Here is a 13,215-nt window from a genome sequence, read left to right as displayed (position 1 = left end):
AAAAGTTTGTTTTTCATACGTTATTCCGAATTTGATTGAAGGTGATGAGATCTTACTTCAGGCGAGCTGATCCATTCTACGATGAGCAGGAAAACCACAGCCTTATCGGAGTAGCCAATGTTTTTCTTGAGTGCCTGTTCTACGATGTGAAGCTACAATATGCTGTTCCAATCATCAATCAGAAGGGAGAGGTTTGTCATTCTTCTATAAGGTATCCTTACTGAACTGTTTAATTATAGCCCGTGGATCTTATTACCAGTATATAGTAGATATTTTCCAGTTTCATGTGCATAAGCTCTTTGCTAACAATTTGGAATTATGCAAATCCCATAACACCTTACTAGAGTTGTTTAGACAGCTCTGAATCCCAGCATAGTGCTTGTGAAAGGAGAGAGCTTTGTGAGCACCTTTCTGAGCGAAGCAGGCCAAAATAAATTCTTAGTGGAAGGAGTACGGGCTATAGCTCCACTGGCTTTCACTGACTACCATCAAGAATAGGCTCTTAAATATGTACTGTAAGAACAACTTCAAAGGCAGCTAGAGCATACCAGGCAACATTCTCTGTGCTCTGCATCACGTGTGCACTTTGCAGACTCTCTAGAGACTGTTGTGAAGGTGAGTGAGATGGCAGTATGCTGCTCCCAAAGTCACTCTAGTGGCTGATTTCTTTATGCTTTTACAACAAAGGCACTTAGATTCTTGCTCCGACGAATTCTTCATCTGGTGCAACAAAGGCACGGTGCAAAACAATAGAAAGGAATAAAATATTGTCTGCTTACAGATTGGAAACAGCAGTAGTTATAGTTACTTGAAAAGGGATGAACCTGTCACTGTTTTCTGGCACACAAGTAATTCTTACTCCGTTCTTATCAGGTATCGGGTCGTCTCCATGTTGAAGTTGTTCGAGTGAGTGGAGAGATAGACGACAGGTTGGTTGGAGGTGAAGATAGTCCAGACTATTCAAATGAAAATGACACTCAGGAGAGAAAACTTGTCTGCCGGGTGAGTTCTAGATATATCCCAACCTCTGAGCAAACCTTCTCTCTTTCCATCCCAAGTCTTACGATAAAGGAGTCCATGGTGCATTGGCTTCTGGACATTAGCTGTCTCTTTGTAACCTCATGCGCCATGTTCGCTTCCAGTATTCAGCTACACAGGCAGAGTCTTGTCTTAAACTCATTGATTGACTATGAAACCGTGTTGATGTTTCAGGATTTTAAAAAAAAAAAAAAGAACAAATAATTTCGCTGTACCTAATCATTCAGTTGTATGTACAGAGCTTAATACTTTTGCTGTGTTTGTTTTCATGGCCTTGTGTAATGTCCTGGTGCTCAGTGTTTGTCTTGAAGCTCTCCTGTGCGGTCTTTTCTCATGATATTTTATTTCTTGAGTGTCTGACATAATACAAGAGAACCAGATGGTTTTTGTTCCTTTCAGTCTCCATGATTTTTCTTTAAGTCTGCAAGGTATTAATTAAACTATCTTTATATATATGCATACAATCTTGCCCCAGACAGTTTATTGTAGTCTTGGAAGACATGGAAGATCTGTGCACTAGGATTGGAGCTACAATATTTAATTCAAAAGGAGTCGCAGAATCTGATAAACTCCCATTGTTCTGTGAATCATTCTCTCTCTCTATTTCTTTCTATATATTTCACAAAATACTGAATATTTATGCAGTTGTTTTTATTATTGTTAATAATAAAAAGAAAGTTAGCAGGAAGGATTTACTAGCAGTTCTGTGTTGTAGTAAAATGCAAGATAGGCCAAGCTACAGATAAGAGGGAGGCAAAAAGCACTAGAGGGAGTGGAACCCCATCTTTGTTGGCTTCTGCACAATTTGGAGGCAACTGTACTCTTTTTCACTTTTTATCCTGTCCCGTAGAGCTCCATGTGCTTGCAAGCAGTATGGGGCATTGTTGCAGGAAACATATTCTCCTGAGGATCTTGAGTGGTGCCTGACCATAGGAGTCTAACTCATCAGAACGTAATTTGACAACTGGCAAATAGAAGTATATTAAATAATATGGTTAATATGATGGCTCTGTTTAGATCAGAAGGTGTATTCAGAACATTTTGTTTCTATTTGGCCTTGATTTCGAAAAAGAGAGGACAGGCTACTTTTGTATTGTTGGGCTTAATCTTGTATTGTTTCTAGCATCAAAGAATAAGGACAAGTAGTGTATTCAGACGAGGATTTTGCAGAATAAAGGAGCCAGGTTTTTTAGAAGTATGAAATGTTTATTGTATTCCTCTTCAGTTATAAAGTTTTTGGTGCATCTCACCATTAAAAATTAACAATGTTTTGGTGTGTTTGTAAAATCCGTATCTTTAGCTTTCACTCCCAAGACGTATGTGCCTGCTGACATCTAGTGGTCATGTTCAGCTGATGCACTCAAAATATTGTCTCCAGTGTATATTAATGCAGAAATTCGTATTTTGTAAAGTTTTTTTGTTTGCTCCTTTCTTTTTTTGTTATGCTTTGCAGTGGAACAGAATAAAATTGTTCTACTAGAAGATATTTTTAATTCTGTGCCTAATGAATAAGTGCTTTTTCTTTGTTTCTCATGTCTTTTTCTAGATTAAAATACTTCAGGCTACAGGTTTGCCACAGCACCTCTCCAACTTTGTATTCTGCAAATATACGTTCTGGGATCAGCTGGAGCCAGTTACTGTTGGACCTGAGGTGGATTCTTCCTTATCTTCCATCAGCAAGGAGCCACGGTGCATGGTTGTCTTCGATCACTGCAATGTAAATTTTTTTCTATTTTATTAATGAAACTGTAGGTAGAAAAAGCAGGTTTATGTTTGCGCAACAGTTGCCTCTTTGCTCGCAGTATTGTACTTTGTGAGGCTGATACCCTAATTCCATTTTTAATAAGAACTTGAAACATCTTCAGAGTCCATGTAAGTTTGATTATACTACACTGTTCACTTGTACAAAAATCACAGAAGGTGAAGAACTGGATAGATAAAGAAAAGCAATCGGTTCAGCAGAGAGACTTATGTTGGAGTTTACCCACAGTAAAAATGCTGCTCCGTGTGAATGGAAGTGTGATATTCATCTGAGTACGTTTGTATCTGAGCTGATCACTCTACACTCTGATGTAGTGGAGAGAAATGTCCCAGTCCTGGGACACGATGCCTGTTATCCTAAGGCAGATGTTGACGTTAGGTCGTGGATCTTAGAACAGACTATTTCTTCCTATTGACTTTTGAGCAACTGTCTGAGTGGAGGTGTCGTTAATAGAGATATCTAAAGTCAGCTTAGATGAATGCCAGCCAATCACCTGAGTTCTCATCTTGTTCTTTCTATCATTTGTCATTACACTGAGTAATTTATTCCACTTATCATTTGTAAAATAGATATAATACCTTCTGATGAGTTTTGATTTTCTGATTCTGAACATTAGAACATACGATTTTTTTTTTTTTTGAACCATTGGATCAGGACTTGGAACATCATGTGGTCATTCTTCAGCTCTTTGTAGACTTTAATCTTCAGCAAATCATGTATCTTTGCCTTGCCTCCTGGTTTTACAAACTGAGATGACAGTTCTTCCTTTCCTCTATATTGTGTCTTGAGGACCAGGGTGACTTTACTACATGCTTACAGGAAAGTCAGGACAGTAAATCTCTAAGCCTAAGTCGTTGCATAGGAACAGTCATCAACCAATTTGTCGCTTACATACAGGAAGTTTCTGTAAATATTTCCGAAGACTTCATGGAACATCTTTATGATGGTGCTTTAGCAATTGAAGTATATGGGCACAAGCAGAGTGGTGACCGCAAAAATCCAGCCCTGTGGGATCTGGGAATAATTCAAGCCAAAACACGCAGCCTTCGTGACAGGTAAATATCGAAAATAGATCCTTGATTTAGAATTTTGGAAAATCACTGTCTGAGGTGCCCAATTTTGAAGCAGGTTTGAGATAAGTAGTCAAATTCTGAACTGAAGACAACCGAACGTGTGTTTGAGACCGTATCTGTTAGACTATTATAAATAGACTCTGTCTATTGGAAAAACATGTGATGTGTCAGTAGGCTTTAAAAAAGTGAAAGAGGAGAAATGCCCATCTCTGTTTCAAATTAAAAGTGGTAAAACTTGAAAGATTTTGGAGTCCCTTTTATTTAGGCAAACTCAAGTGCACAAGTAGTGTTTTACAAAAGAGCAAGCTGATCATTTTCCTTTATATTGTCATGCTAGTCTGCGCCAGAAAGAGCTATCAAGTCTAAAACAGTAAGATGGTGGTTCTGGCTGTATGCTGATATATTTATTCAAGGTCTGACTCTAGTTCGTTCCTGGCCGTGAAATGTCGTCACTGTAATGCTTCCATTGGAAGAGCTATATTGCTAATTACTTCAATTTGAGTAAATATGCAACCGTATACTAAGTTAGACTGAAAGGGGTTGCTTTTTTGTTGTCAGCCATTTGTTGTCCCCAAAGTAAACTTTGTCGCATTTTCTTAAATGTAAGTTGTTTTGCCTCTCCAATTAGAAGGCAGCTCTGCACCTTAATTTATTGGCAGTTATTTCTCTTTTTACTTCCAGCCTAAGTTTGTGGTGAGCATGTTGAATATTAAGCTATATATAAGGAAATTTAAAAGGAAAGTCAGGAAAATATGGCAAAGAGGAGATGGAAAAAGGATGTTATAAAATAGGGAGTTATGTTTGGTAGCTGAGTAGTAAGTGCCTCCTTTTTTAATTTTGCGGTACTATGAAAATGGCCATTTCTTATGTAAGCTCTTAGAAGAATTGGAGAGAAGGCAGTAGTATGATGAAGTTCAGGAAAGTGCCCTGAATCTCGAAAGCTTGTGAGACAATGTCATATTTCATTCTGCTGTCTTCTGTATGAATCTGATTGCACTGACAACACTGGGCGTCTGTGGCAGTAGTTAAGACCAGAGCTTAAATGTTAGAACGTAGCGGAATTGGTTTTCGTGTTGGAAGAAAGAAAAGGCTTATTTCTGATGCTTGACTAAAATAGTTGTCAGTAAAATTTATAAGCACTGCACAACTAGTAACCCTGTATAGTCACAAATGGTGCATCTATTGAAGCGTTCCTTTTGCTTCTTCAATTTGCAGTCTAAGCTAATGCTTTGTTTTTTCTTTGGGAAAAACAAAACAAAAAAAACCCCAGCATTTGACATGTTTTGCAGGTGGAGTGAAGTAACCCGAAAAGTAGAACTCTGGGTTCAAATTCTAGAGCTGAATGAGAATGGGGAATACTGCCCAGTTGAGGTGACTCCTGCCAAGGATGTATGTACAGGAGGCATCTTCCAGCTCAGACAGGTAAGGTGGCATGTACAGGATTTCAGCTGTGAAAAAAGCCTGCGGAAAGCTAAGAAGCTTCTATTTTGTATGGTAAAGGGATGATGTCCAAGGAACTGTCAAGCTTAGACACAAATTATGTGTAAAACAGACAAAACGTGGAAGAAGATCCCTCTGTGTTTTGTGAAACTGCCAGTGTGCATAAACTCAGATGCAAAGGTGATCAAAGGCTCACCTGTAATCTTTTTGCTATGTTCTGTTCCCTTTTCTGTGATAGTACCTGGTAGAAAGGACATCAGTCTCAACTGAACTTCATTATTTTTTAAGGAGGTCCAGAGTTCCCCTTTATGTGATCCTTTCAGCCAACCACTCCTTTGTTGTTTGAATTCTAGACGCATTAAATTGTTAATGCTTAACTGAGTGGTTAACATTTTTAAGTGATAAGCTATTGCCCAGAGAACTGTAGAAATTAAAGTTAGATATAGGCTGTACCTCTGAACTCCCCAACACCTTTGATTTTTTTTAAAAAAAATTTTAAATTTTTTTTCCCCTGCACATTTTACTAAAGAACAGTTACTTTGCTGCACTGATAGCATCAGTGGGTAAGAATTTTCAGTCAAGGAGACCAGAGTCAGGAAAAGTTCACTGAAATTCCAGTAGCTCACCAAATTAGACTATTTTCTTTCCTCTTTTGTAGGTGGGGAAGAGATCATATTTTCCACCTTCGGAAGTATTAAAAATAAAATCCTATAAGTGTACGTTTTGAAAACCCTCCAGAAAAGTAAACTGAGGAGTTGCTGAATGCTGAACTTTTTTTTCTGTAAATACCTAAATCCTGTAAACGTAAATCCCTGCAACAGAAGGGGTATCTCTTGAACACGGCATCATTGAGATTCCAGTACTTGCCACTTTGTTCTTCACAAAACAAAAATATAATGTTGCTTGCAAATGACTGCCAGTAGAGGTCTCTCTGTCATTAAGCTTTCAACATTTTACAGCCTTTTTTTTCCCAGCATTTCAAATTGTTCTTTTGGGCAGGGGCAATCTCGACGAATTCAGGTTGAAGTGAGATCTGTACAGGAATCTGGGACCTTGCCACTGATGGAGGAATCAATTTTATCTGTTGGCATTGGCTGTGTTCAAATAAAACATGTCAAGTCACAAAAAGTACCTGAAAATTATCAGGTAAGAGTCTGAATGTTTCCTGTCAGCTATGGCTATTTCCAAGACATGTAAAAGCATAAAGTGATGTCTTAAGTGATGTGTTGTTGCTGTTGGAGGCAACTCCATTCGTTTCAAGTTTTAGTTTAGTTTGGGGGGATATTTTCTGAACCTACTTCTTAAATGTATGAAGCAATGTCAAGAAGAGTTGTCAGAATTGCTTTGATGGTGGTTTTAGGGGTTATTCAGGATAGTTTAAATCTAAAGCTGTGTCTTTCAGAAAATGTTGTGGACGATCTTCCTCTTAATCAAAACTCATTTTCCATGGCAAAAATAATATTTGTAAGACTACTTTCTGCATCTCTTCTGGGTTTGGGTTGGTTGGTTTTTTTCCTATCCTTAAAAGCAGCACAGCCTTAACACACCATTCAAAGAAGAAAATAAAATGCCAAAGTTTCTAAAATTCATTAGGAGTTTGTCCAGTAAATTTTACTTCAAGTATTACATATGGCAGCAATTTTAAGGAAGTATTCAAATTAAAATAAATCAATGGAACATATATTCAAACAGTGTTGAGTTACAAATGTTAGAATTATGAGAGCCGGTCGTTGGCCTGTAGTGTATGTTGGCCACTTGTTTGACAACCTCAGAAGCACTGCATCTCATCTTAAACTGCAAGTATATCGATCTGGTTTTAGGAATTGTCTTCTTGCAGTGCTTCTGTCCGTTTCTGGTGCAGTTTGACTTTTTCCCCCAACAGCTAAATTAAAATTTAGTCACTCCTCTGAGTTAACAAGCCAAAATCTGGTGCAACAGAACAAGCAAGTTTCTGGACTTCCTTGATTAGCTGCCCTGCTTGAGACAAGGCCAACTAAATGTTGAGTAGTTTTTGGGACATCTCCCAGCTTTCCGTAATGTTTAGCCTGTTGACAGAGTAGGATTCAATGTGAGTCTGCTCCCCTTTTTTGCTTAATCAGTATTGTTTTTCCTTTTGATGTCTGAAGTAGTTGGGTTTTTGTTGTCTCCTAACCTCAGCAGTCCTTTGCCCCTTCTGTGTCAGGAGCACAAAAAGGGAAATTTTTTCCACCTTCGCAGAAAACTCACTTTTCAGCAGCATCCTAGGAGGATTATTGCTTTTATTCCCCATTATGCTTCTGCTAGTGACTCTGCCTGCAGGCTCTCTAGCTGCCTTTCCCTCACGGCAGTCCCCGATACCCGCATCCTATGGAACAAGTAAACTGTTGTTTCTCTCCTACTCCTGAACGGAGCAAGTTTCTTCAGAGATTCTCCTCTCTTGAGACAGAATGATTGATTCTCGCAAATTTTACTTGAAAGCCATTACACACCCACAACGTAATCATGCCCCTTTTAGCCTGTTTCCTAAGGGGACGAGTCCCAGGTGAGCATTCAGTTTGTCTCGCCCTGTTTCTTCCCCAGGGAATTTCTGATCTGTTGACATGTTTCAACCATATCTGACAGGGCTGGCAAGCCACAAAATAGTATGTTCTTTCAAGGAGAAAGACTTAAGCTCCGCTTGAGAGAGAGACTAGTGACTTGTGTCTGACACTGATAACCCACGTTGGAAAGGGCTATTGAAAACCATGTTTTATTAGTCCTGTTGCTTACAATAGCCTTCTGACTTGAACACCTGGATTTTTAGTCCCCTTATTAGCATTCCTCTATCTCAAGAAAATCACTATCTGTGGAATGTGAAAGATTTTTCTAAAGACGTTGAACTAAGAAAATGCCTCTTCTATATGGCTTTTTAATTTTAGCTTAGCTAAGTTTTTTGCTTTCATTACTAAGATACAAAAGTAGACTCCAGTGACTTGTTATGCTTTAAATAGATAAGTAATAACTCAAATGAGGATTGCAGTCCTCGTTGCTTTGCCATTCACTGTGCAGGAGTGGCAGTTCTGCTTACGCTCATTGCAAGTGGCTCTGCTTGTGATGAATGCTGAGAATGAAAGGTGGTGTCTCCCATCACAAGATAATGAAAATCAAAATGTCAAAGGTCTACATTGTCTGCCACACCAGGAGTTGCAGAGTTATTCTAACTCCATAACAATTGACTTAGATTTTTACACTTTTTCTCCTCTGAGTGCTACAGCAAGCTTACCTTGAATCCTTTGTGCCAGACTTTGATTTTTCAGTGCTTGCTATAACATTCAAATGTAACTCTTACAGGTAAAACAGCACATTTTTCTTTGCTGTCCAGGATCAACAGGTTTCAAGTTGTTTCACTGTAACTCCTATTTCTTTCTTAGGGCAATTTAAGTATTCCACTTGCTTCCAGTTATGAAGAATTCTAATAGCTATATTTCTGGGAAATTTTTCCATTATAATTGTTGGATTGTTCTAGTTTGTGTTTCGATGAGCTGATAGCAGCAAATCTTTGGGATGTCAGTGTGCTTTAATTCTATGATCATACCATTGCTAAGTTCCGACTTTCATGTAAGACTGCTAATATTGCTTAAAATAGTTATACCTTTTGCATTCAGTGTGTTTCCTGCTATCAAAAACATGTAATGACATGGTTTTGCATGTTTTGGCCTAGGAAGAAGAGGACGAAATGGACAGTTATCAGGTAAAAATTTTGAATTCTCTCTTTTTGCAAACTCAGACATTTTCAGATTAAAACATGTTAGAGGAGGAACAGCATGTTATCTTTGCTGTACTGGTTGGATATATAGAGAGCCTGTCTTCTGAAGAGACTAAGAGCTTAAGAATTGCATAGATTGTTATGCTACAAAGTCATATGGTGGATTAGAGAGGTGGAAGGGAAAGAACAAGATGCCTTAATGTGTATGTTCAAAGCAAGATCCAGTTGCTCTTTGGTGTTTTGGGGGAAGGAATCTTCCTTCTTGACAAACGATGGCTAGATTGAGATTGTCCTCATTAAGAACAAGAATAGACGTGGTAGCGTTGAAGATGCAGTCAAAAGACTTCATGCTGTTTCATATTATGAATGTGCTCTGTGTATGAGAGCTGGAGTATACTGCATACTAATCAACCCTTGGGCAAGCAAGGGCGATTCTGTTCCTGGAGCCCTAAGACAGCAGTGATAAAACTACTGAAATCAGCACACTGGTTTTTTTTAAATGTATGTAATGTCACAGTAACGTGAGCCTTAAAGGGGAACTGATGAGTTACAATATCTGTGGTGTATTTTTCATCTTCTTCTGAACAACTTTAACAAAAACACATCATCGTCATTATAGATCTCAACTTTGTATAATGCGAGCAACCAGAGATTTAGTTTTAATGCTCTCTGACAGATTCCGGCATACTTGTAGGGGTCTGCGGCTAAGTAATACAACTGTAGTTTATGGTCTTGTATCCACCCATTTTTCTTGACAAAGTATTTGTTATAGTTTTACGTGGAAAGAATCTCAACTGCTGTTGCCATAAAAGAGGCTTGCCTGAAGGCATCCCAGAGCTGATAGCTCGTCTTTGTGGCACCCAACGTGCTGCATGTAGAGTATCATTCATCATTTCTGACCATTTCTACACCAAAGACAAATGAACTGAATGTTCTTAAGGATACTAAGGTGTTTTTTTTTTTTCTTTGAAGGACATGAGCACTGAAGAAAAAAATATTTTAAAAGGCTCAGTTGCAAATGCCATAACTAGGGACAGTGGCATGATGTGGGGCAGGGATGGATTTCTAATATGAGGCTGCTAAACACTAAGTGTGAATAGTGAGTCATGGATAAGGGCTGGGGTTTCCAGCTTTGCCACAAGGTAGTGGTTAGTGAGTTTTAGACTAGTTTGGGGGCAAAGACGATGTATAAAGTGACGTTTGTTCAGCTGGGTCATACAGAATAACAGCTAGAGAAGGAGATGCCTCAGGCTGGCAAGCAAAAATACTTCAAATAAGATGTGGGAAGTTAAGGGTTTGGATCTGTGAAGAAAGGCTAGGAGAACTGGGGTTGTTTAGCCTCAAGGAGAAGAAAAGACTCGGGCGGGATCTTGTCAATGTATATAAATGGGAAGGAGTAAAGAAGACAGAGCTCTCAGTGGCATGCAGTGAAAGGACAAGAGGCAATGAGTCTCCACTTCACATACGAAACTTTTTTCTTATCGTGGTGGTGATCAAACACTGGAACAGGTTGCCCAGAGAGGTGGTGGAGTTTCCATCCTTGGAGATATTCACATCCCAACTGGACATAGCCCTGAGCAAGCTGCTGTGGTTGACTCTGCTTTGGGCACAGAGCAGGGCTGGACTCCAGAGGTCCCTTCCAACCTCAGCTATTCTGTGTTTCTGTTTAAGTTGTCCTGTGCAAAAGAAAATAGAGAAGAGCTAAGTGATTTCTTGGAGGTCTACACTGTCTTTCTTATCTGCTTCTTGGGTACAGGATGAGCAGAAGGGTTGAGGAAATGTGTAAGCCACACACAGGAAACATTGGCTTTCCTGGGTCAATATTTAACATGACTGCTTTCCTCTTTACAGGATAGGGATTTGGAGAGGCTCCGTCGGAAATGGCTGTGTGCCTTAACAAAGCGTCAGGAGTATCTTGACCAGCAATTGCAAAAACTCGTTGGGAAGCCTGGTAAGGAAAATACCATTAAAGGTAACAATAATGATAGGTTGAGAGAGACAGGCGCACACACTTTTTGTCTTACTATATTGTAAAATTTAGAAAAGAAGTTAATGGAGAGTTGAATCTGAACTCACCGCTAATTTGCTTTCAGTGAAACTAAAGTTAGAGAAGCCTATATAAAATTGTTCGTTGTTCTTCTATACTGTGTGTTTCTTCTTTGTGTGCTGAATTTCTGAGCAGAGTGGATTTTATTGTTTTATGATGGTATAAGATCACTGACACATGATAAAGGCAGTGAGTAAGAAATGCTCTCTATTTTCCTGACTGACATCCTGCTTCTGCAGATAAAACGGAAGATGATGCAGATCGGGAGGCACAGCTTTTAGAGATGAGACTAACCCTCACTGAAGAAAGGAACGCTGTAATGGTTCCTTCTGCTGGCAGTGGGATCCCTGGAGCTCCAGCGGAGTGGTATGAACATACATTGCCATATGCACGAATGAATGTAAAAATGATGCATGGCCTGTTCCTGGCTTGGAGTGTTGCAGTTTTTTGCTTTCCTTAATCTGGCCTCTGTACACTGTATGAGCACAGTTGTTAAAATTAGGCCTCTTGCTTAAATTATTTTATGAGGCTGTGTATCTGAAATCCAGAAATGCTATTCAGTAAACGATACTATTATTGATCAGAGTGTAATTATGACCTTCTGAAAAAACAGAATCAATATTTATTACCGCTGCACTTACCGTTTAAAAAAATTAGCTAATATGTTAATTACCTAGTTCATTCACTTAAAAGGCTGCTCCGTCATAATAAAACTGCATCTACAGGAGCATTTCGTTGCGCTCCTGGTTTGAGTGCGAAGTCTGTTTAGTCAGCAAGTGTTCCATGTAATTTTCTAAACATTAAAAATGGTAAACGACGCTAGACTGAGGTTGCCATACTGTGGCAGCTGAGTAACAACTGCAGATAAGGAAGCAAGGTTGTTTCACTTTGAACCTCTTGTCTTCAGTTGCTTTCAACTTTCAGAAATTTTCTTCTGAGCAAACCTCTAACAATATTTATTGATGAAATTGGGTGTCATGGAGTTTTAAGTTGAAGTTTGTTAAAGCTAGTACTTCTGAAATGTAAAAATGGCAAATGCTTGTTGGAAACATGTCAACTTTAACATCAAAGTGTTTGACTAGGTTTGAAAACAGTGGAGCTGCAGGAAACTTACTTGAGGAAGAATCTGTTTTGAACACGCTTGCACCAGAGGAAATGTTCAGTATGATTCAAGCACCATAGATAGACCTTATAAGACTCCAGCCTGCTTGTGTTCACCATAAAGTTCATCATGTCCAAGTTTGTCATGAGATGGCTACAGCCCTTTTTTATGGCTAAGATTGCAACAAGGAATCTTAAGTCTTTCATGCTTCATGTTACATTTTTAGGACCTTATTAATGTTGTGTAGCTTACAAGGGCTAGGCCATGGAATATTTCATTTTAAAAACAAACAAAACACCACCTGTGTTACCCCTTCTTCCATGATATGAAAGATGCCTTAAATGGCAGCTCTGCCTCTTAAATAGGTATGTTTTGCAAGAAAGAGTAATAACTGTGTAGTGTGGCAGCATTAATGTTAGTTTAAAAACTTTGACGCTGTGTTGCTGTGAAAAGCCGAAATCAGGACTCAATAGTTGGGATGACTATTAAGCAGGTATTCTTTATTGCAGCGCTGGGGATCGCTCTGCCACAAGTGCTCTGCCAGCTTAGCACAGCACATCAGTTCATATACAGAAAAATCATACATATTCATCAGATTTCCTGAAAAGGGCAGTTTTATGGTGATGAGTTCCCGGAATGCATTTACATAGTCTAAGCATGTGCAGTAAAATTAGGGTTAGGGTCTTTTCACCCTCCCGGTGGTCTTCCATAATCTTCCTCACGTTGTCCGTTAGTTGAACTTTGGGCTTCCTTTGTCCATATATAGTCATAGAATTAGCTCATCAGTCCTTTGGCCTCAGAATGTCATAAGGGGCTCGATTTAAACTAGTTCTTTGGTGCTTATCTTCGGCACCAATGTCCTGAGTTCCTGTTATCAGTGGATAGGAAGCCTAACGAGCTTGAAGCTTGCTCAAAGGCTGTTTAGTCTTTATCAGGTAAGAAGTTACAGGAAATGTCCTATCATCAACTCTGCTCAGCAGGTAACTAAAACTATCTTTGCAGGGGAAGAGAACAAGGATGCAAGTGAAA

The 13,215-nt window shown here is 39.0% G+C and overlaps 1 protein-coding gene across 3 annotated transcripts in view; it reads left to right on the top strand.

Moving 5' to 3' along the window:
• KIF13B (kinesin family member 13B) overlaps positions 1-13,215 on the top strand; it is an 84,366-nt gene that overhangs the window by 26,921 nt on the left and 44,230 nt on the right. For all 3 annotated transcript variants that reach the window (XM_072858250.1, XM_072858252.1, XM_072858249.1), the window contains exons 17-25: positions 42-191; positions 874-1,002; positions 2,585-2,755; positions 3,698-3,855; positions 5,163-5,295; positions 6,313-6,459; positions 8,993-9,022; positions 10,889-10,988; positions 11,324-11,450. In XM_072858250.1, coding sequence (XP_072714351.1) covers positions 42-191; positions 874-1,002; positions 2,585-2,755; positions 3,698-3,855; positions 5,163-5,295; positions 6,313-6,459; positions 8,993-9,022; positions 10,889-10,988; positions 11,324-11,450 — 1,145 coding nt within the window. The remainder of the gene's footprint in view (positions 1-41; positions 192-873; positions 1,003-2,584; positions 2,756-3,697; positions 3,856-5,162; positions 5,296-6,312; positions 6,460-8,992; positions 9,023-10,888; positions 10,989-11,323; positions 11,451-13,215) is intronic.

The sequence above is a fragment of the Ciconia boyciana genome, chromosome 3 (assembly GCF_034638445.1).
Source record: "Ciconia boyciana chromosome 3, ASM3463844v1, whole genome shotgun sequence".
NCBI lineage: Eukaryota > Metazoa > Chordata > Aves > Ciconiiformes > Ciconiidae > Ciconia > Ciconia boyciana.
The sequence above is the reverse complement of the archived record's forward strand: the minus strand, read 5'-3'. Positions and strand labels throughout refer to the sequence as shown.